A 22,685-nucleotide genomic window follows, 5' to 3' on the forward strand; every position below is an offset into this window, starting at 1 on the left:
GAGAGAGAGAGAGAGAGAGAGAGAGAGAGAGAGACAGAGAGACAGAGCGAGTGAGCGAGCATGCGCACGCACTCGCAAGCACGAGCAGGGGGAGCGGCAGGCAGAGGGAGAAGTAGGCTCTCCGATGAGCAAGGAGCCAGATGCAGGACTCAATCCCAGGACCCTGGGATCATGATCTGAGCTGAAGGCAGACGCTTAACGACTGAGCCACCCAGGAGTCCCTATTAAACATTTTAAATAACAACCATGGGGCGCACCTGGCTGGCTCAGTCATTACAGCATACAACTCCGGATCTTGGGGTTGTGAGTTTGAGTCCCACACTGGGTATAGAAACTACTCAAAAATAAAATCTTAAAAAGAAAATAACAATAGGAATAAAAATCCTACCAATCTTATAACTAACCTGGGAATTAAATTCTTTTTACTTTTCAAATTTTCTATGATTTATTATAAAATAGCAATTTTCCACAAATTTCTCTTTATAATTGATAACAATCTTTAGATTATAATTGCTTATGAATGCTAATGTAAACTGACTGAAGGTACTTGTGTATAAATGGTAGGCTTCTCAAGAAGAAGTGGTCTCCAAGGATAAACTGGCGCTTTAATTATATTCCAGAGACTCTTGCCCACAGTAATACCATTATATTAACACTTCGTTGATTAATGTTAAACATTTGCTTTCAAAATACATCAGTTTTTTACCCAGAATACATAGCTATGCACAAAGCTCAGCTGTTTACTTTTTGGAAGTCCTAGTGGTTCTCAAAGTATAGCGCTGGGACCAGCAGCATCAGCAACACCCGGAAACTTGTTAGAAATACACATTTTAATTTTTTTTATTTTTTGAAGATGTTATTTATTTGACAGAGACAGTGAGAGAGGGAACACAAGCAGGAGGGAGTGGCAGAGGGAGAAGCATGCCTCCCGCTGAGCAGGAAGCCCAACACGGGGCTCGATCCCAAGACCCTGGGATCATAACCTGAGCCGAAGGCAGACCTTCAACGACTGAGCCACCCAGGCGCCCCAGAAATGCAGTTTTAGGCTCACCACAGCTGACTGAATCAGAAACTCGGAGAATGGAGCCCATGACATGTGTCTTAACGTTCCCACCAGGGGATTCTAATGCATGCTTAAGTTTGAGAACCACTGGTATATTTCAACTTTTTACTTCTCTTCCTGGTCTCACCCCCCCCCAATTTAGTATTCTTATGACAAGCTTACATATATTCTTATGACCAACCTTAATGGAGAAGATGAATTTTGGACCAATATCTTCAAAACTGTGCACGACAGAAGGAACATTCCCATCTGAGGAGACTTCATAAAAATTTATGTTGGTGGATCTGTTGGATGATGTTTGTAAAGCCAAATATTTTAGTTTTGCTGTTGTTCTCGAAGCTTAATACTTGCTTTATTTAAATATCTTCTAGCTTATATTACAAGTAAACGTTTATATTTAGGTCTAAAAACCTAATGAAAACAAATGCTACTTATAGGCTAATGTTTCCAAGACAAAAACAAATTCCTTTAAAAACATATCCCTTCATGATCTTTCCACAAGATTCTTTGTGTTCTATGTTGTGTTCTACAACTGGTAAGTTGTAAGGTTTCTAAAATAAGTACAAATGTGTTACTTTAGAACTGGTAGAACTCAAGATTGCTATTACACTGACTGGTGTGCTAATGCAGTGCACACTTGGTCCTTGTTGATCGGATGAATGGATTGATAAGCCAGAGGATTTTACACTTGGGTGGCTGAAATGCAATGATAGGGTATTGAGTTTTAGCTCCTGCAGTATTTTGTACTGGATGCCTGTAAAATAGGGCATACATTTTCCTTGTTATTCCTTCTCCCTATCCTTCTCTAGTTCCAAACCAACTCTAATGTTTTTGGTCTGAATTGAGGTTGGTCAATCTGTTTCCGTGACTAGTGTAGAGACCACGTTTATGAAGGCTGACCCAGAGGTTTCATTAGACTAAACTTAGAGGTATCAGATGATTTGATCTCTTTGTTTGGGGTTGCCAACTAAGGTTTGCAAGTGAAGGGAGGACCAGGTCAGAGGAACCCCGACAGGACCGCTCAGACTGGAACATAACTGGATACCCTTCCCACTCCCCTTCACTCATTTCCGGGGCTGAGGCTGGATTCCAACCAAGCTAACCTCACTGGTAGCGTGGGGGCTTCGGTAGCAGGCATAGGGGTCCAAAAAGCAGTATTTCTTTCCCCTGGGCAGTGTATCCTAATTCTAGGATGATGATTCTATTTCCTAAAAAGAAATTTGAACTGGACATTTTCTGAGATAGTTTTTGGGCTTCTTTATGGAACTCCTGTCTTTTTTTTTAATGCCTAAAACTTTCCCAAATTCTCTAAAGGAAAATATGTCCAAGGAGACTCAAATAGATGTGGCATTTGTCAAGGTTATGGAGATGAGAGGAAATAATGATTTGTCAGCCTTACATGGAAAATGGGAATACTGACTAGACTTTGAAACAGAAAGCCTGGCTGTATTTGCATGAATTATTCCCTTTACCTTCCAGAAGACCTTTGTGTGAGCCCCTAAGAAGTTAGTTTCTAAGTTAGTATATTCTGCTTTTGCAGTTTAAAGTGATCTGACATTTTCCCATTTGTTACTTAAGTTTTCCTTAAGTTAGGTGAGTGTGGGTGATCAGTGTATTTATAAGCAGTTGTCTAAGCTTAGGGGGCTCCTGTTTTTAAAATAATTCTATCATGATTTCCACCCATAATATTTGCACAGTATAACTGTACATTTATCAAAGTACAATGAACCCAAATGACTGGGTAGGACTTTTTCAAAAAGTTTAAAAAAAAATTTTTACAGTACTTGTGATGGTTAAACAAAATAAATCTGCAAAAATCGTGAACTGGTTACATAAATTATGATCCAGCCAGGCATAGGATAAGTTAGATCTGTATGTCCTGATATAAAAACTTCTCTAAGATTACATAAAAAGCAAGGTTAGAGAAGGATTTTATCATTCCATTCGGGTGCGTGTGCACGTGACGTGTGTAGATCCTGGTAGACAGACAAATCTCGCATGTGGAAGGTATTCTGAAAAATAGCTGAGTCATCTATGGAATTTCCAGAGGAGGTGGGAGGGATGACTTCACTTTTCATTGTCTTTCTGTAGTGTTTGGATTTTTGGTTTCTTTAAAAAAACATGAAGAGGAATTATCTGGGTGGTGGGATTAGGAGCCATTTTAGTGTTTACATATAATTCTCCATATTAATTTGTAAAAAAAACTTTCTGGTATATTTTAAAGAACATCAGATGGTCTTAAAATCCAGTTTACCATCACAAAAATACAGAGCTAAGATGTTACTGAAAGTGAAGTCCCACTTCAATCATATTTATTTCATGTTAAACTATCTGGAAAAATTGGCCATGGTGTGAGACTAGAATCCTATAAAGGCTGTGTTAAGAAAAAGCATTTAGGGTAAGAATCAATGTAGGTAGGAAGAAAAAAAATCAGGTGCTGTGGTAATAACCTCTCTGGATGCACTGGTCTTCAGTTCTTTGAGCACTGCAGGTCCTTTTGGAATCTGCAGTTACTGATTAATTTTTCAGGGATGGATGACTTGGGCTATATTTTGTTCTGCCTTTGCTGTTTGCAGAAGCATTCTTTCATGTTTGCTCATGTATCTCATGCTCTCGACATAATGACACATTTTCCTTTTTGTTTTTGCTCAGTGACCTACTGCATGATCTGTGTTCCATGCTTTTAGGGGGTGCGGCAATGTGGCAAGTTGGAGAAATCCGCTGTCCCTAAACACTGTGCGAGGCCTGGCTTCTTGGCAATACACTGCAGCGCATTTTCCAGGCATGACTGCTGTGTGCTAGGAAGCTGCCTTCGTACCTCACCAGTTGGAGAACTCTGGCTCCCAGGCTGGGAGCAGGGCATCGCCTTCAGCCTGCGTACCCGCACAGCTGTGCTCATGTCTGCGCCCATGAACCTGCTTCCCTTCTTAGGGGGAGTTAAGGTGCTGCGTCACCCTACTCGTGCCTATGGTGTTCCACGTGTTAGCCACTTCTCAAGACACCTGCCCCTCTGAACAGTTCAAGATAGCTGCTACCAACCAGGATCATTTTGCCGCTGCTTTCAGCTATGCTTGCTCTGGTCAGGCAAGAAAAGGGAATAAATACAGTATTTCTTCGTAGATGACTTCCTTTGGGAAATGCCTCGTTTCCTCTCAGTTGGAAGAAACCCCTAATCGGTTATGTCAGGAATTTTCCACCCAGAAGCTGATTTTCTGTGATGAGATTTCCTATTTGTGGTGGACCTACTATGTGCAAAAGCATTGTGCTTGGGGTTTAAGTGTTTAGGGATGGGGCATTGCTTGTGAGCTCATGGGGATGGCAGGAAGCAGGCGTGGAGAAGGAAGTGGTGGCAACTCCTCAGGGCCCAAAGCGTTCTGCTGTGGCCCCTAGGGAAAGCGGGCACCTCATCTGAAGGCCCGCAGAGGTCTTTCCCTGCGACACGTGGCAGAAGGGCTGCTCCGCTGGCTCTTCTGGTGTTGCTCTCAGTCCATAAACGACATAGTCACTCAAGGTTCTCCTAAGGACGCACTTGTCCCTGGACTTCTGTTTTAGTTGGCAAGGGGGAAATATTTAGTTCAAATTTTCCAGTTAAGAATGAACATAAAGAGGATTTCTTTAGTCACGAACCAAACGTGTTACAAACCGAGTGATATCAGTGGCCAGAGGCTACTCAGTGTTTCACCTACCTTGTTATGTGAATATCGGCATCATACCGCAGAGGAATTTTGAAGTTGACCAAATTATCTGCCTTGTTTTCTTCATGGCTTTCGCTATTGAAACAGACATTAGGAAACTACTTAGAAATATTATTAAAACCCATCTATTATCAATTCATGGCTTCATTATGTTTTACCTTAAGGCTTGGAAATGGACAGATGCCTGATTCTGAAGGTTTTGAAGATTGAAGTCAAAGTTAATAGTGAAAGTCACCTATACACAAAATTAAAGTTCATTAATCTAGGATGGTTCATACTCAGGGACCAATTAAAAAAAGTTCCCCAGAAAAGCAAACTCACCCCAATTTGATTCTGAATTGTATATGCCTTAAGCTTTCAAACTTGTAGAATATCTGTTCATCCACCTTGCTGTATTTAGCATGCCTCACCTTTAGAATTAGAGGGCCTACACCTTTCGAGTCGCATGTACAGATCTTCACATCACAGGCATAGCTACTTTTCAGAATTTGAAAGTTCTGTGCCAATGTGAAATTTGCCCACCAGGGGTTAACACAGGATAGCTGTGACTCTATACAGCACTCTGACCAGTGTTGGTCAATGTATTCAGTAAAAAACAAAAAAAACAAAAAAAACCAAAAAAACTCTCCGTCTTGTATGTGCTTTTGAAATGAATTGCATGGGAGAAAATCCTACCTTTATTAATAACTTAAACCATTCAGATATTTTAAAAACTTCCTGTAAATATGCAGTTTGTGACACCTGTCAAATCATGTTACCTAACAACGAAGATGGGATGGTGGTGAATGAACACTAGTACCAAGAGCGGCTAGTGTGGATTTGAGGATGAAATGCAAGTTGTACCTGTTGCTCCCTCTTCAAAGCAGGGTAGCCAACATCACAGGTAACAGTCTTCTGAGATGAAGCAATCTGGCATGTTACTTCTGTCCCATCAACCTGAAAGAGACCAAGGAAACAATGATCAATATGTAGAGTGCATGTGTGTATGTGTGCACACATGTGTGGGCATGCATGCGTGTGCACATACATGCTGAAGGATGTATAAACCACATGGGCATTTTAGCAGGAAAGCTGGTTCACAATGAATTTATTGTCCCCCAAGACTCAAAAAACTTATATTGTCCAGGTAGCTATTCTATTTTAATTGCTAAGTAGGACACCCAATAAGCCAAAAGTGAGGTCAAATACTGGAATTTTCCCCCAGAACTTTAAATCATAGTTCTTATATTTCAGAAGCACAAAATAACTTTAATCCAATATTTAGAAATGCTGTCTTTAATACATACCCTTCTCTCAATATATTTGAAATTTGTACTTTCAAGAGAAGAAAGCAAATCGTATGTTGGTGTTTGTATTTTAAATAATTTAAAGAATCTTTAGTTCTCGGTTTTTTTTTTTCCTCTTTAAAATAAGAAGTTCCCATTTGGCACAGGAAATTGAAACACAGAAGTCAGAATAGATTTAGAACACTAAATCTGTTAAGTTCGTGTTGACTTTAACTTGGATGAAGCCATTTTTAATCCTTTTATCAAGTAGTGAATTTGGGAAATCTCAGCTTTTCCCTCCTCTCCCTTTCATTGCTTGGTGGCAATGGAGGGGCCAGAGGGACATTCATGGCCAAGTGTGTTCCTGGTATAGTGATCAAGTCAACATGATTAACTGACCTCGCTGGAATGCAGCGTCTTGGCAGTAGCAAGACTTGTGGTTACAAAGCTTGGACCGGGTGCTAGGGGACTCTAACTTCTCAGAGCAAGTGCAGTTCGGAGCATCTGTGCGGCACCACGGCAGCCTCATCCCACAGATGGCTTGAGAAGAGTTATGGTTGTGTCTGGCCAAGTCTCAGGGCAGAGGAAAAACTGACCAAGCTGTGAAGCAGAATTGGTCTAGATACAGAGCCAGGTTGTATAAATAATGTGGTTTAACTAGTTGGGAGCCCCAAAGTTAGGACTGATTGCACTTAGGCGTAAGATGCTTCTTCAGATAGCACACAGGACACGGGGATGTGAGTGTGAGCAAGAGGGTCACTAATGTCAGGCAGGAAACACAAGAGTGGTGAGCCTGGAGTGTCGTCACCTACCGGCATGGACCAGGAAGCAAAAAACAAGTTTTCTGAAAAATCAACAACAATTCTAGTGTTGTATGCACTTTCCCTTTTGTTTTTCAGTGTTATTGAAAATGTTAACCTTCTGTTTTGGTTGCTGACAATAAAGAGTTGATCTCTGTTAAAAGGAAAAAAAAGAGAGAGAAAATTAAGGTTAAAAAGGCTGGTGTTCAAATACTTCACTCATTTTAAAAAAATAAGAAGATAAAACTCTTTAGATTCGGAGGACTGAGAAAGTTGTTTAATAAACCGTCTTCATAGTAAAATGATGCAGATGACAAATAAGTCAATGCTATTAGATTTTCTTCTTCATTGATTTTCATTACATTGCAGGGAGAGGAAACACCCCAAATACAAATGGTTTGAGATTTATTACTGTTTTACTCCTTTATGGATGGTAGAAACTGAAATTCAGATTTTAAGGGTCCTTATTAGTTATGGATGTTTCTTTTGTAGAAAAAAGTCTCCATAAACATTCACTTGAATAAAGTGATCTAACGTGTCTTATTTCTACATTTTACACTGAGCTCAAGAGCAGACTTACTGAGTGGCTGATAGTTGTTGGACATCTAGAACTAGATCCGAGATACAAACTCCATCATCCCCACAGTCTTTGTAGAAAGGGATCTACAAAAAAGGAAAAACAATCCCACACATTTGCTCTTGAGTTAAAAACCAGACTGTGGAAGAATACATGTAGAATTATTCCATTTATACAAAGCTTAAAACCATGCAAAGCTAAACAACATTTTAGGAATATATACATGGTTAGCAACATAGGAAGAAAGGCATCAATAAAGGCAAAATGCAAGGTGATGATTTGCCTGGGGGAGCAAGATGAACGTGGATGCGGTGGACGTAGGGAGGGATGCAGAGGACATAGGTATTGGTAACATTTTTTAAGTGGGTGGTAAGCACAAGGTGTTTGACTTTATGGTTATTTATTTCTTCAAAAAATATTTATTGAACACCTATGGTGGGCCAGGCACTGCTCAAGGGGCTGGGAATAGAGCAGTGAAGAAGATAAAAAATCCCTGTCCTTCATGGAACTTGCATGCTGGTGAATTTTGCACATACAAGTATTTTCACATGGAAGACGAAGAGCTGAAAAGCTATGTCCTAGGTAGCTTTCAAACACGACTGCGGGAACTATGAAGCTTTCTTAGCCAGTCTGAATTCCAGGAAGGGCAAGCTGCACTTACACTGAAGACCTTGGCCTTCTCAGAGTAGACTTCAAGGGCGGGGCTGGTGCCAGGGTTTTCCAGACTGATGTTCACACACAGATCCAAAGAGTTGACAACGTCAGAGGGCTTCTAAACACACACAGACACAGCGAGGCAGTTTACTAGGGCACGGCAGCTTCAAAACAAGAAAATGACCACCAATGTGTTCAAATTAAGAACACAGTCCCCTCTCCGTTATGGAGAATATCCTTGTTTTGAATTTTCCAGACTCTTGCTTCTTTTCTGTCTTAATTCTGCCCTTAGCCTCTCCACTACCAAGAAACTTAGAGACTTGGGTTCAAGTAAAAATCGGAAGCAGCAATTCTTAGTTAAGCTCACCGGCAATCTTGTTATTCATACACAATTTATAAGTATTTAGAGGATATGCCATTTTAATACTTAAAAGTCCTATCAGTACACGGCTCTCGGGTTGTTGGCTACAGTCTTCCCAGTTCCTACTGCCAAGACTTAGGAATCCTTAGGTATCCTGACCAAATCTCCGGGAGGGCATATTATGACCTAGATGGGAAGGTGCTCAGGGCTGGCTATCAGGAAATGACAAGAGAACTCCCTTCCTTAGTCAGAGCCTAACTCTGCTCTACAAAACCAGGTAAAGGGGGTATCCTCAACTGGCTGTGAGGCTGGCACACAGGATGGGCTTGGGATTGATATCCAATACGGTGTGTTAACTGAGACAAGATCTCTTCTCTGACCCAAATCACACACATTTTCTTAAAAACTTCTCAAGTACACATCAGCATGAACAGGATATATGTGTGAACAACAGCTTGGCTGACTTCATTCCCCCCAGGTTTCATTTGATCTACGACTTAGCACAAAAATAGCAGAGAATGAGGGCTGGCTTTTAGCCCTTGAAAGGATGTGTATAATTGGCATCTTCACAAAAAGGTCCAGGCCTTCCTAAACAAGACTCCTTTAACATGAGAACATGAGCAAGAAATTAAACAATGCAATTGATTTTAATTCTTCTATTAACTCTGTTTTTCCAACTCATATTTAGTAGTTTTTGATATGTGATCTCTGTATCATTCATCTATATCAAAAATATCTGGGAGTACTCCTTAAATCTGCTTATACCTTGGAACTTTAAACCCAAATTTCTGGTGGTGGGAACCCAGAGTATGCATTTTATAAAAGTTCTCTTGGCAATTCTTATGCATCTTGAACTCTGAGAACCATGTTCTAGGAAAGTTTTTTTTTTTTTTTAAGAATTTATTTTTTTATTTGAGAGAGAGAGAGAGAGAGTGAGACACAGAGAGCACGAGAGGGAAGAGGGTCAGAGGGAGAAGCAGACTCCCTGCTGAGCAGGGAGCCCGATGTGGGACTCGATCCCAGGACTCCAGGATCATGACCTGAGCCAAAGGCAGTTGCTTAACCAACTGAGCCACCCAGGCGCCCTCTAGAAAAGTTCTTAAGCAGCTCTTTTAAAAATGGTTTCCTGAGGAACTCACACTTTCAAACACCATTACATGGTTCTGGGGGGAAACAGTCATATAATTTATAAAATCAATTTTCTGTTGGAAATTTTCCCCTGAGAAGCATTTTTCTTACTTGTGAGATTTTCAAAATTCATGTCAACTATAGTAACTATGGCATAAGACTGGAGCAAATAATTTTTACCTCATCCTTCACCTATATTAATTTAAATCCAATAGTGGAAATCACAATTGGAATTGTCCTTTTCAGCAGCTTAAAAATAAAAATTTTCCCTGATAGGAAAATGCTAGAATAAAACTTACTGTCTACTAAAAGCTTTTCCTGTTAAATGTTTAAGAAAGCACTGTGTTTGATTTCTTTAAGAATCCTATTTTTAGCCTTTCAGTTGTAATCCCAAATAAAATTTCATGCTAGTAACATACTAATGGAAGGCGACCATATGATAGCATAAATATAGGATTTCCTACTCATAAAATTAGACAAGAAAAGCATTAATTAAAAGGGCAAGCATTTTCTAACTCCCAAGCTTCCTTTTTAGACTTTGACCATTCACGAGTCGTTCAGAGGAAAAGATGAAAGAGAGGACTGAGGCCTCACCTGTATGTGGATGGTGTGCTCAGCGCAACTCTGTGCTTGGCTTACGAGCATATTCTTCTGCAGGCACCTTTCATTATTTTCTTTAAATAAACCCCTGGAGGTTACTCTGGATGAATATAGGTCTGCATCAATTGTGATGTTGTAGATAATGGCTATGATAAAAATCACAAAGAAATGTTATTGCAAGTAAACCTTTATAGAAAAACCATCCCTGCCTTACTGTGTCTTACTGGGTAAAGTCAAGGATTTCAAGAAAATATAAAAAGTCTTTCCATGAATGGATTGTGAGCAGTGGACGACCACGGCATTTGTAATTCAGACTCTGGTACGATGTAGGGGACTGTGGTTACAGAGAGAGGAGATTCAAAGAAGCATGGCTTGAAGAGTGGGGAACAAAGTGGACTTGCCACCAGGAAATCTACAGAGGGAATTTGGTCAAATTACTCACTTCCTCAAGCATCAGTTTTATCATCCCTAACATGGTGATATGATAAAGGAGTTACTGAGTGCCTACAATTGAACACATTCTCAGATGTTCCCTATACAAGTTTTACTATCAACCTGGGAAGTGGATATGATCTCATATTTCAGTTACTAAACAGAATAAAAGAGGTAAAATAAACCAGCTTCATTCACACAGCTAGGTCACGGTCAGAAATAAAGCTAGGGTGATTTTGAAATCAGGGCTCATGTTCTTTCAGCTTCCATGCAGTTGTGAGGATTAACTGTTATTTGAGATCAACTCTGAGGGAACACCCTAGATACTTTATTTGGGGGGAAGGCATGCAACTCCACAGTAATAAGTTTGGAGTCACACAGACTTGGTTTGAATTCTAATTCCACCATTTATGAGCTCTATGACTTTAGGCCATTTGTGTAACCTCTTTGAACCTCCATTTCCTCACCTATAAAACAGATAATACTACTAACCCAGGGAAATGAAAATGAAAAAAAAATGCAATAAAAACTGATGTTATTAGCCAATATACAAAGTATCAGAGCCTTCAGCTAGAGTCTGCTGTCCAAAACAGAAAGAAGATCTGATGATGTTCAAAGCATCAGCTGCCTTATCTGGGGTTACGCCATCTTATTTTACTATTTTCAATATTTTAAAGGTTGAATGGACTTCCAACATACATTAATTCTACAGGTTACCTTTAAAATATCTATTAGAGATATTGGATAATTTTTCTTGCTCCAATGACTTAAAATGAAGTTAACAAAGATAGATAACATATAAGTGAATCAAATGAACTAAAAAGTGGTGAAAATAATATAAAGGAAAAATGCCAGGGAGGTGAACGTAGCCAGGATAGAGTTAGTACACATGGTAATACTAGCTCATTTTTCTCAAGTAGCCTGGTGAAAAGGATGGCCTCATAGGCAATATATCAATTTTTTTAGGTTATTAACTTTAAACTGGAGCGAGTACCTGATACAATAAATAATAAAGACCATATGCTTTAGAAATTTACTTCTCAAAGTTGTGAAGATGGGATTCTGGTCTCACTCTTATTGGCAGACAATTAAGTGACAAATGATCATGACTGGCTTGTCTGTGTGGACCTGGAGACATCAAGGAAAAGGTCCCCAATGGGAACAAAGCCCAAGTAAGGACCTTCTCTGAAGGCGGAAAGCTGCTTTCCAGTTACAGCAACAGAAGGGGGGAAGCCCCATCGAAAAGAGGAAGATTTAGGAGACAAATCCATGCTTTCAGGCCAGGAGAGTGAACCAGCCAGCCATTTCTGCCAACTAATATATTTCCCGAATTAATGTTTTAGGCAGACTAGCCACTTAATGTTCCCCCCCCACCCCAAGCTTTGTTGAAATGTGATGGAGATATAATATTGTATCAATTTCAGCTATACAGTGTAGTTATTTTATATATGTAAATATTAGGAAATGATTACAATAAGGTTAACAGATCATCACCTCACACAGTTGCAATTCTGTGTGTCTCTGTGTGTGTGCGCGCGCGCGCGTGTGTGTGGTGAGAACTTTGAAAATCTCTCTTAGCAACCTTCAGATACACAACACAGTGTTGTTGGCCATAGTCATCTAGCCACTTAGTGTTTATACAGGAATGGTTTTTGACTCAACTCTCCTGGCTACTCAAACGGACCTGCTACAAGGCAGATCTGTGAGATGTGCTACTCAGAGTTGGGTCAGTGTTTGAACGCCTGAATGGAAAAATGCCAGAGAGCTATAAGGAGTAGGAAAATATGGAAAGCATGCCAAGATGTGAATCTAACTTCTGCTTTATGTTTTTAACCTATGTATTTCTTGGTATGAATCATGACAAAGACTGAAAATATAGAGGCAGGTTAAGTTGGTTTGTTAACCACTTAATGAAACACTTGTAGGAACTACAGGTGTCTGAAGGTTAGAGCCAAAATCTGATGGAAGGGGGATGAGAACCCATGAAAAAGCAGCGAGAGGAAGAAGGCAGTGTTTGAGCAAGTGCTAACTCCATTGCCGTGCTCTGCGGGTGCTGGCGTAGGAGAGGTGAGAGTGGCGGGCAGCGGTTCGGAAGGACTCGGCCGCACCCTGAAAGAGGACTCGCTGGTCCAAGAGAGAGATGACAATTCCTGGCGACATTTGTCCAACTTTCCTCACTCTTTCTTGCTGGCAGGACACATTTCAGATTTTTACCCACTTCTCCAGATTATTTAGAACATTTAAAACACTGGGCACAAACTGCATATTGTTTATATTTTCTCTTATTATCTCATGCCTATTAATTCCTCAAGAATAGGAATATTTGGTACTTGTGCTATACACACTGTATCTAGATCATGTCATAGCAGACACATGGCATAAAATATGGGTGTAACATCAGTGTCATCCGTGTGTGCCCAAGATTTGAGGTAAGGAACCCATGGGTAAAAGACATTTAGATAGAGCTGGGAGAGCCTGGGACTAGGTCCAGAGATGGTAACATTCTGCTGCAGAAATTTACTTTCTAGAGAAAACAGAGGAAGATCTACCCACATCTTCCATACCTAATTAACCATTCTGAGGCACCCTAAATGTGTGGCAACTTAAATATCTGCAAGACCCTTATTCCTTCTGATCTATAAGCCCAAAGTATAGGTTATATTCAGGACTAAAACTCCACAAGCAAACCTATCTCCACACAGATTATCTCAGGTCAACCCACCCACTTGATCGTTTTGCTTAGTAGGTCTAAACTTGGCACTGAAACAGAGTTTGAGTTTTATGTCAGCATTCTTGTTGAACAAAATAATTTTTTCTGGTGTGAACAAAGCTTCCACAGATACATCAGCAATACTTTGTGACCTGAAAGACATAAATGGAAACAGATAGGTTACTGCCAAGTGCACATGTTATAACCTTTACCTAGAGGACCCAGGGCCAGCATTATCATATTATTCTCTGCATGATCTAAGCACTTGAGCAGTATTTCATATTTGAAAGCTCTAAAATGGCAGGTAGGAATAAGGTCTTCTGTGTTTGTGAATGTACTGCCAGCCCAATCCACATTTAATATTTTTTGTTTGTTTGTTTGATGCATGTATAAGTGCAGGATGTGAGTCTGCAACCTCTTTGCAAATAAAGTCAAAGTCACGGTCCCTGTTGCCTATTGCCAACCACAAACAGTAATGTTTGCTCTTCCACAAAGGAAGGGAAGAGAGCAGGTGGCAAGGTGGGAGTGACGTGGCTGATGACCCAGGAGCGTGGCCATGGCCGAGGAGCGTGGCCATCTCCCTGTTGCCTCCCTTAATGGCTGGCAGCAATTCTTTGATGTGTGGGCATATGACCATGATGGTGACAGCTAGCCTGATACCAGAAAATGTCTGGGGAGTCTCTCAGGCAGGGCGCTAAAGACTTCAGACTCTTGCACAGCCCTTGAGATATCTAAAAATCTCTCACATACACATGGCCTCATTTGCTCCTATAACACTCCTATGAAATAGAATATCGTCTCCCTTTTATTAATGAAAAAGTCTGAAACAAACAAAAAACATTTAGTAACATCAATTTACTGAGTAATAGTTAGCATGTGAGGAATTAGAGCTCATGATCTCCTAGTTCCGCTGCCAGTAAAATTTTGTACATCATAATGACCCTGTGTGCACACGCTCCATTATTTACAGAGCAGCAGGTAGTAGTAATTAGTAATTTCACTGTTCTGAGAAGTACCACAAGAAGATGCAGAAGACATTTTCTCTTTCATTTCAGGTACCATCTGAAGGACTTGAGTCAACTGAAAAATTGTTTCATCAGTTAATCATGTACCTATAAGGCCCCCTAATAAGCAGCCAAAAAACATCTAACAACAAATACACCATGTCCTCAAGCCTACAAGATCTAAAATGTCTAAGTGAAAGTTTTCTGTAAGTCAATCTCTTTTAGAGAATCTTTTATCCCAGTGGAGATGGTGGCATCGATTGAAATGATTTTGTAAACTTTTTTTTAAAATTATTCTCAGGAAGTTACCCAGAAAATCTAGTCTCAGCACCTTATAGGAATGTGACGACAAAATGGCAAGAATCTAGCTTGACTGATCACCTCAATAAATTGACCCGACTCCATGTGTCTTGACTCTTTGAAGACTCAAATCCACCTTTAAATAAAAAAGTTTGGCCATCACTGGCAACATTAACAGGGAGTATCAGGGTGCCTGGCTGGCTCAGTTAGTGGAGCATGTGACTCTTAACCTTGGGGTTGTGGGTTTGAAACCCCTTATCGGTATAGAAATTACTTAAAATCTTTTTAAAAAACGGGAGTGTCATAGTATAGTAATTACATAGGCTATGAAGGATGAAGCCTACCAAGATGGCTGGAGGGTGATGTTCACTGGAAGGTATTTTTTAAAAAATTTATAAGAAATCATAAGTCCTGTGACTATGTTATCACACCTTGTATTTTTCTAATGGCATGTTACTCTTAACTGATTTTATTCAGTAAATATATTTTTTTAATGTGTCAGTCTTAAGTATGATCTGTGCATTGTTTTCCTCCTACGTGAAGTTTTCATTAAAATGATGCACTCAAAACAATGCATTTCATTTTTCAAAAGCACATGTGAAATATTGTAGTTTATGTAATGTTGTTCGGTTCTTGAAGTATTTGGGCATTTAAAACACAGTTTTCAACAGAGATGAATGAAATATATTTGGGGGAGGGGACTCTTGATCAAATGCTCAATTTCTGATTCCAATCCCTGGCCAACCCAATATATTTATTTTTGTCCTTGAATCACACAGCCCTGGAATCCCCTATTGCTCCTCCCTGCTCTTCAACTCCTACCGAGGTCAGTGAGAGGTCAGCTAAACCTAAATAATGGCTTCTTGTTTAGGACCAATAATTTCAAAAGTTACTTCATAACCACATGAGAAGTTATACTTCACTTGTGTGGTCTGAGTGTTCAGTATTTTTAGAGCATTCTCATGAGGCTTCCTTTCTGTGAGCTGAGGTAAGGTTATTTGGAAGATAATATTCAGAAATATCTTGGATACCATTTCAAAGGCTCTGTCTTTTCTATGTCCTTTATCTGCTCACCATATAGAGAAGAGGAACTTGACAGTAATATTAAACAAATATTTTTCTTCTCCCACAAGGAAAAACACATTTCTTCCTTTGACACATAAACTATGACACAATTGTCCTGGAGTCTTCTAGAATGCATGTGGCATTTCCACAATTTCAGCACAGCTATCTTAACAGTTCATTTTTTTAGTTAGCTAGTTTGTGTCTGGCTCTCAACTGACTCACCACAGCTGAACGACTTGCCCAAAGGCACCAACAGACACGTCGGTGATAGAATCCCCATTTAAGTCACCATAACCATCCAAAGATCTCCCAAAGTACTGGAGCTGGCTCCTAAAGGCTCCATCGGATCCCAAGATTTTCTGAAAGAGCAAGTTTGACATGAAAGTATAATATGTAATAACTGAAATAGAAAAAAAAAGGGAGCTTCTACACTGCACTGTTAGATTTTCTATATAGCCACTTCAAGTTGTTTTATTCTCCACAAAATCCCATTGATTTCTCAATCACAGCTTTTCTCATCTGTTTATCATGCTTGCAGCCACGTTAAAGAAACAGCATGAATCTTTAAACATAAAATCACAAAGCAGCAGATCACTGGGCTGAGCAGGATTTGAAGCGAGCTCAGGTATGATTGCTCTCCTAGACCACGTCTTTTAGGACTTCCCTGGAAAGTTGCCTGATCAATGAGGCCCCCTTGGTCACCCTTTAAACTACCTAATAACTCCCATCCCTTAACATTTAAAAAAATTTTAAATGCCTTATCATTTATTATGATCTGGAACACTATTTCACTTACCTTATTTTCTCCTCTGTCTCCTCCACAAAAAATGTAAGATCCACAAAGAACAGAATTTTATCTGTCCTGTTCTTTTTTTTAAGATTTTATTTATTTATTTGACAAAGACTGAGAGAGAACACAAGTAGGCAAAGAGGCAGGCAGAGGGAGGGAGAGAGGGAGAAGCAGGCTCCCTGCTGAGGAAGGAGCCTGACACAGGGCTCGATCCCAGAACCCTGGGATTATGACCTGAGCCGAAGGCAGCTGCTTAACCGCTGTCACCCACCCAGGCACCCCATCTGTCCTGTTCTTTACAGTATCTCCAGACCCAGGACGCTTGACACAGAGTAGGAGGCTCACTAAATATCTGCTTAATGAACAAATACAGTTCTAAAATAAGTGGGATGGATCAGATCGTCTGCATGTACTCTGTTACTCTAACATGATGACACTCACATGTGAATGCATCACTATGGAACTCACGGATTACCTGAGAATATCTCATGCGAATGGTGCTCTCGTGACCGTTGTAGATATACACAGCTCCAGAGTTCTGATTTTCCAAAGGTGAACCAACTATTACATCGTTAAAGCCATCCATGTTGATATCTGAAAGAGCTGCAATCGCTGAACCAAACCGAGCATTTTCAACACCCTCAGGGCCTTCAAGAAATTGGTGCCAATTCAAAACGCCCTTGCAAAGGGGAAGAGAGGGATGATTAAAGCAAACCTTCCAACTTTTATCATTAAAATTCACAGCAAATGATGCCCGAACCATTTTGTCAACTGTTAAAGGCAGACAGGATTTCAAACCTAGATTTCAAAATTCTCTATGATGAGAATTATAAATGAGAATTCTAGCAAGTAAGCTCATAGGATGTGTGCTCATAAACCAAAGTGAAAGGAACAAATTCCCTACTGCGGCTGCACACCTACATAACACTGCCCATATCTTTGCCTCTTTCCCCCCTTAATATTAGAATCTTGACCTGTTTCCGAAACCTTTAAAATTTGCTGATGAAAATCTAATATCTTGCATAAAATTAAGATGGAGACACAACAAAAAACACAGTATCTTATTTTAGACCTTTTCTTAAAAATTACTGAACAGTGGCATAATTATAATGGGACAGGAAGTAGAAAATGAGACCATTTGGTTCCAGTTCAAGATGGTAAGTCTGAACTCACCCCCCTTCCCTGGAACCCATCAAATTACACCTATTAATAGAATAATTCCTCCTAGAAAACAAAACAACAAAAAACAACCGAGGGCTGACTGAACAGCTACTGAACAACCAAAGATAGAGAAAATGGCAAAAGAACACAAAGAGAGACAGAGACACAGTAACAAAGGGAAACTGATGCAGTAGGGTTGCAGAGTACTGTGAGGGCAGGCACAAATTCCTCTGTCCTTGGGCACAGAAAATAAGCCACAGTTTAAAAGAGCAATTGGCATCTAAAAGAGACAACACTAGAACTCTGCCACATTGTGGAAGAGCTGCGGGCTAAGCTCTCCAAGTCAGAGGAACTGGAAAATGATGGTTTACATTATTACCATTCCACCTTAAAACCTCGGTCAGAACAGGGTCTGATCAGCAGATGGGCAGGTCTGGTTGTCTCTGTGAGCTCTCAACCTCACTGACCTCAACAAGCCCATGATCCTCAAGCCCACACCAGTCTCAGTGGTGTGGTGCTGGGACACAGAAAAAAAGCCACAGTTTAAAAGGGCCAAGGAACGGTGGGAACACTCTCTCCCCCTCCACCTTTAAAGCCCAGACTGGAGCAGGGGTCCAAACACAATCACCAGTGGATTTAGATGCCATAACATACAGGTCCTAACCCTATAAATGGTAGGGTTCAGTCATCAGAGGGGGCTTGCAACATCAGCAAGCCCAGGGTCCATAAGCCCATACCAGCCTCTGTGGTGCCAGGGCACAGAAAATAAGCTGTGGAATTTTAGTTCTTTATATTTTTTGTTTTGTTTTAATTAAAACAAGTTTTTATTTTTAAATTAAAAACTTTTATTTTTCTTTTTCTTTCAAATTTTATTATTTTCCTTTTTCTGCAAAAAGCCACAGTTTAAACAAATAACTAGCATATACAGCCCCAGCTCCAAGCACAGTCTGCAAAGGGACACCAACCTTCAAGTTCAGGAGCAGTAGCTGTTCTCTCTAATCCACAGAAACAAACACAGAAAGTCAAGCAAAATGCGGAGACAGAGGAATATGCTCCAAAAGAAAGAAAGAAAAAAAAAAACAACAACTCAGAAAAACAACTAAATGAGACAGAGATAAGCAACATGCCTGATAAAGAATTTAATAATTGTGAAGATAACTGGGCTGGAGAAAAAAGTGGAAGATCTTAGTGAGACTTTCAATAAAGACATAGAAAATATTAAAAAGAACCAATCAGAGTTGAAGAATACAATAACTGAAATAACAGGGAATTAACAGTAGATTAGAGGATGCAGAAGAACATACCAGCAACCTGGATGACAGGGTAATGGAGAACAACACAAGCTGAACAACAAAAAGAGAAAAGAATTAAAAAAAAAAAAAAAGATAGATTAAGAGATCTCATGGATGACAAAGTGAACAAATATTTGCATTATAGGGGTCCCAGAAAAGGAGAGGAAGGTGTAGAAAACTTATTTGAAGAAATAATTGAAAACTTCCCTAATCTAGGGAAGGAAATAGACATCCAAGTCCAATAAGCACCGAGAGTTCCAAACAAGATGAACCCAAGGAGGTCCACACAATGGCACATAATTAAAATGTCAAAGGTTAAAGATAAAGAGAATCTTAAAAGCAGCAAGAAAGGAACAAAAAGTTACTTAGAAGGGAAAATCTACAAGGCTATCAGCTGATTTTTCTGCAGAAACTTTGAGTATATCCTGCCACTTTCTTCTGGCTTGCAAAGTGCTGAAAGAAAAAAACAAAAAAACAAAAAAAAAAAAACAAAAAAAACATACAGCCAAGAATACTCTACCAGACAAGATTATCATCCAGATTTGAAGGAGAGATGAAGAGTTTCCTGGACAAATGAAAGATAAAGGAGTTCATCACCACTAAAGCAGCCTTACAAGAAACAATAAAGGGACTTCTTTAAGTGGAAAAGAAATGGCCGTAATTAGAGATAAGAATATTATGAATAAAAGATGTAAATTATAACAACATACACATAAAATGTGGAGAAGGGAGTAAAAATGGAAGAAAAGGGGAAAAAGAAAAAGCCCCCCCACCTTTGGAATGCCTTTGAACTTAAATGACCATCAAATTAATATAGACTGCTCTATACTTGGAATGTTCTATGTGAACTTCGTGGTAACCACAAGCACAAAACCTATGATAGACACACAAAAAAAGAAAGAGAAAGAAAGCTAAATATAACACTATAGAAACTCACCAGTCACAAAGAAGAAGAAAAAGGAACAAAACAACCAGAAAACAAATTTTTAAAATGGCAAAAAGTATCAATAATCACTTTACATGTAAATGGCCTGAATGCTCCAACCAAAAGACATAGGGTGACAGAGTAGATAAAAAATCAAGACCCATCTATATGCTGCCTACAAGAAACTCACACCTCAGACCTAAAGACATACACAGACTGAAAGTGAAGGGACGGAGAAAGATTCACCATGCAAATGGAAGTGAAAAAAAGCTGGGGTAGCAATACTTACATCAGACAAAATAGACTTTAAAACAAAGACTGTAACAACAATTATTACATAATGACAAAAGGATCAATCCAACAAGAGGATATAACCATTATAAATATCTATACACTCAACACTGGAGCACCTAAATACATAAAGCAAACATAAATGGACATAAAGAGAGACATTCATGGTAATACAATAGTAGGGGACTTTAACACCCCACTTCTGTCTGGACCATCCAGACAGAAAAATCAATAAGGAAACAATGTCTTTGACCATCTTTGGACCAAATGGACATAACAGATATATATGGAACATTCTATCCCAAAACAGAACACTCATTCTTTTCAAGTGCACATGGAACATTCTCCAGAACAGATCATATACCAGGCCATAAAACAAGCCTCAATAAATTTAAGAAGACTGAAATCATACCATGCATCTTTTCTGATCACAACAGTATGAAACTAAAAATAAGTCACAAGAAAAAAGGAAAAAACAAATATATGGAGACTACACACCATGATACCAATAGGTTAAAGAACCAATAAAAGAAGAAATAAAATACATGGAGATGAATGAAAATGAAAACACAATGGTCCAAAATCTTTGGGATGCAGCAAAAGCGGTTCTAGAGAGAAGTATACAGTATACAGTGATACGGGCCTACCTGAAGAAATAAGAAAAAGCTCAAACAATCAAAACTTACACCTAAAGGAACTAGAGAAAGAAGAACAAACAAAACCAAAGGAAACAATAAAGATCAGAGCAGAAATAAAAGACCTAAAATAACAAAAAAAAAAAAGAAAAAAAAACTCAATGAAACGGAGTTTGTTCTTCGAAAAGGTAAACAAAACTGACAAACCCTTAGCCACATTCATCAAGGAAAAAAAAGGACCCAAATCAAAAAAAAAAAAAAAATCAGAAATGAGAAGAGCTGACACCACAGAAATACAAAGGATTATAAGTGAATACTATAAAAATTATATACGAACAAATGGGACAACTTAGATGAAATGGTTAAATTCCTAGAAACATACAGTCTTCCAAAACTGAACCAGGGAGAAATAGAACATCTGAATAGAACAATTACAAGTGACAAAATTGAATGGCAATCAAAAAAATATCAAAAAAAAAAAAGAAAAGAAAAAGTCCAGGACCAGGTAGATTCACAGGGGAATTCTACCAGACACTTAAAGAGTTAATACCTATTCTCCTCAAACTATTTCAAACAACAGAAAAGGAAAGGAAGCTTCCAAATACATTCTATGAGGCCAGTATTACCCTGATACCAAAAGCAGGCAAAGACACCACAAAAATAAAACTATAGGCCCGGGGGGTGGAGCAAGATGGCAGAGAGTAGGAGACCTGGATTTCATCTGGTCCCAGGAATTCAGCTGGATAGGGATCAAACCATTCTGAACACCTACGAACTCAACAGGAGATGGAAGAAAAGAATAGCAACAACTCTCTGAACAGAAAAGCGACCACCTTCTGGGAAGGTAGGAAGTGAGGAGAAGTGAATCCGAGGTGATATGTGGGAGAATAGACGGCGGGGGAGGGGGGGGCCTCCGTCAGCCGCTACTGGCAAGTGACAGAGCCGTGGAGCACAAAATTGGAACTTTTAGAAGTCAGCTCTGCTGAGGGAAGTCGCTCTAGCGGCTGAGTGGGGGGTGGATCCCTTGCTGGGACAGTGTGGTCTCAGGACCCTTGGGGTCACAGAAAGACCGGGGGTGCCTGAGTGCAGCAGAGCTCCCAGGTATCAAAGCAGGGAAGCCGGCTGCAGAGACGGAGCTGAGGAGTGGGCCCTCCAGCTCAGGGTTGCCATAAACCGTGATTGCAGCACAGTAGGGCCACTGCTCCTCCAGCAGGGACCCAACAAGCGCAGATCCGGGGAGACTCCCCTTCCTCCCCTGGGAGGAGCGGCGTGGGAGCGCACCGCAGGGATCTGCAGGGTTTGGAGACTCCACACGGGGTCATGTACCAGAGATAGAAACGCTCGGTCACAGGCCAGGTGAGCATGGAGTGTGGAGGGAGACCGGGGAGATGGGAGTGACTGACTGCTTTTCTCTGGGGGCACACTGAGGAGTGGGGCCCCAAGTTCTCTGCTCCTCTGGGGTAGAGATTCAGAGGCCGCCATTTTCACTCTCATCCTCCAAAGCTGGACAGAAAGCTTGCAAGGAACAAAAGCTACCGAGAGTAAACCCAAGCAGATTACTTAGCCCAGACCCAGCAAGGGCAGGGCAATTCCGCCTCCGCAAAGACATTTGGGAACCACTGCAACAGGCCCCTCCCCCAAAAGATCAGTAAGAACAGCCAGCCAAGACCAAGTTTACTGATCAGCGAGAATGGCAGAACTCCAGTGCTAGGGGAATACACCACAGAGAATTCATAGCTTTTTACCATGATTCTTTAGTCTTTCAAAGTTAATTTTTTAAAATGTTTTTTTTTAATTTCTTTCTCCTTTTTTCAACCAACATCTTATCAATCCCTTTTTTAAAAAATATTTTTTTTCATTTTTAGAGTCATATTCTCTTCCTTCATAGTAGTTACCCTTATTTTTGGTGTGTGTATATATATATAAAACATATATAT

The 22,685-nt window shown here is 39.9% G+C and overlaps 1 protein-coding gene across 1 annotated transcript in view; it reads right to left on the minus strand.

The window, feature by feature from the left end:
* ITGA2 (integrin subunit alpha 2) overlaps positions 1-22,685 on the minus strand; it is a 105,719-nt gene that overhangs the window by 10,577 nt on the left and 72,457 nt on the right. Inside the window, exons 14-24 of the mRNA XM_025867296.2 lie at positions 16,920-17,123; positions 15,877-16,013; positions 13,298-13,437; positions 10,138-10,289; positions 8,062-8,172; positions 7,404-7,486; positions 6,836-6,977; positions 5,602-5,694; positions 4,917-4,993; positions 4,750-4,833; positions 1,245-1,347 (exon numbers count right to left, since the gene is read on the minus strand). Coding sequence (XP_025723081.1) covers positions 1,245-1,347; positions 4,750-4,833; positions 4,917-4,993; positions 5,602-5,694; positions 6,836-6,977; positions 7,404-7,486; positions 8,062-8,172; positions 10,138-10,289; positions 13,298-13,437; positions 15,877-16,013; positions 16,920-17,123 — 1,326 coding nt within the window. The remainder of the gene's footprint in view (positions 1-1,244; positions 1,348-4,749; positions 4,834-4,916; positions 4,994-5,601; positions 5,695-6,835; positions 6,978-7,403; positions 7,487-8,061; positions 8,173-10,137; positions 10,290-13,297; positions 13,438-15,876; positions 16,014-16,919; positions 17,124-22,685) is intronic.

The sequence above is a fragment of the Callorhinus ursinus genome, unplaced genomic scaffold (genome assembly GCF_003265705.2).
Source record: "Callorhinus ursinus isolate GAN/ISIS: 27379988/994484 unplaced genomic scaffold, GSC_fseal_2.0 scaffold3, whole genome shotgun sequence".
NCBI classification, from domain to species: domain Eukaryota; kingdom Metazoa; phylum Chordata; class Mammalia; order Carnivora; family Otariidae; genus Callorhinus; species Callorhinus ursinus.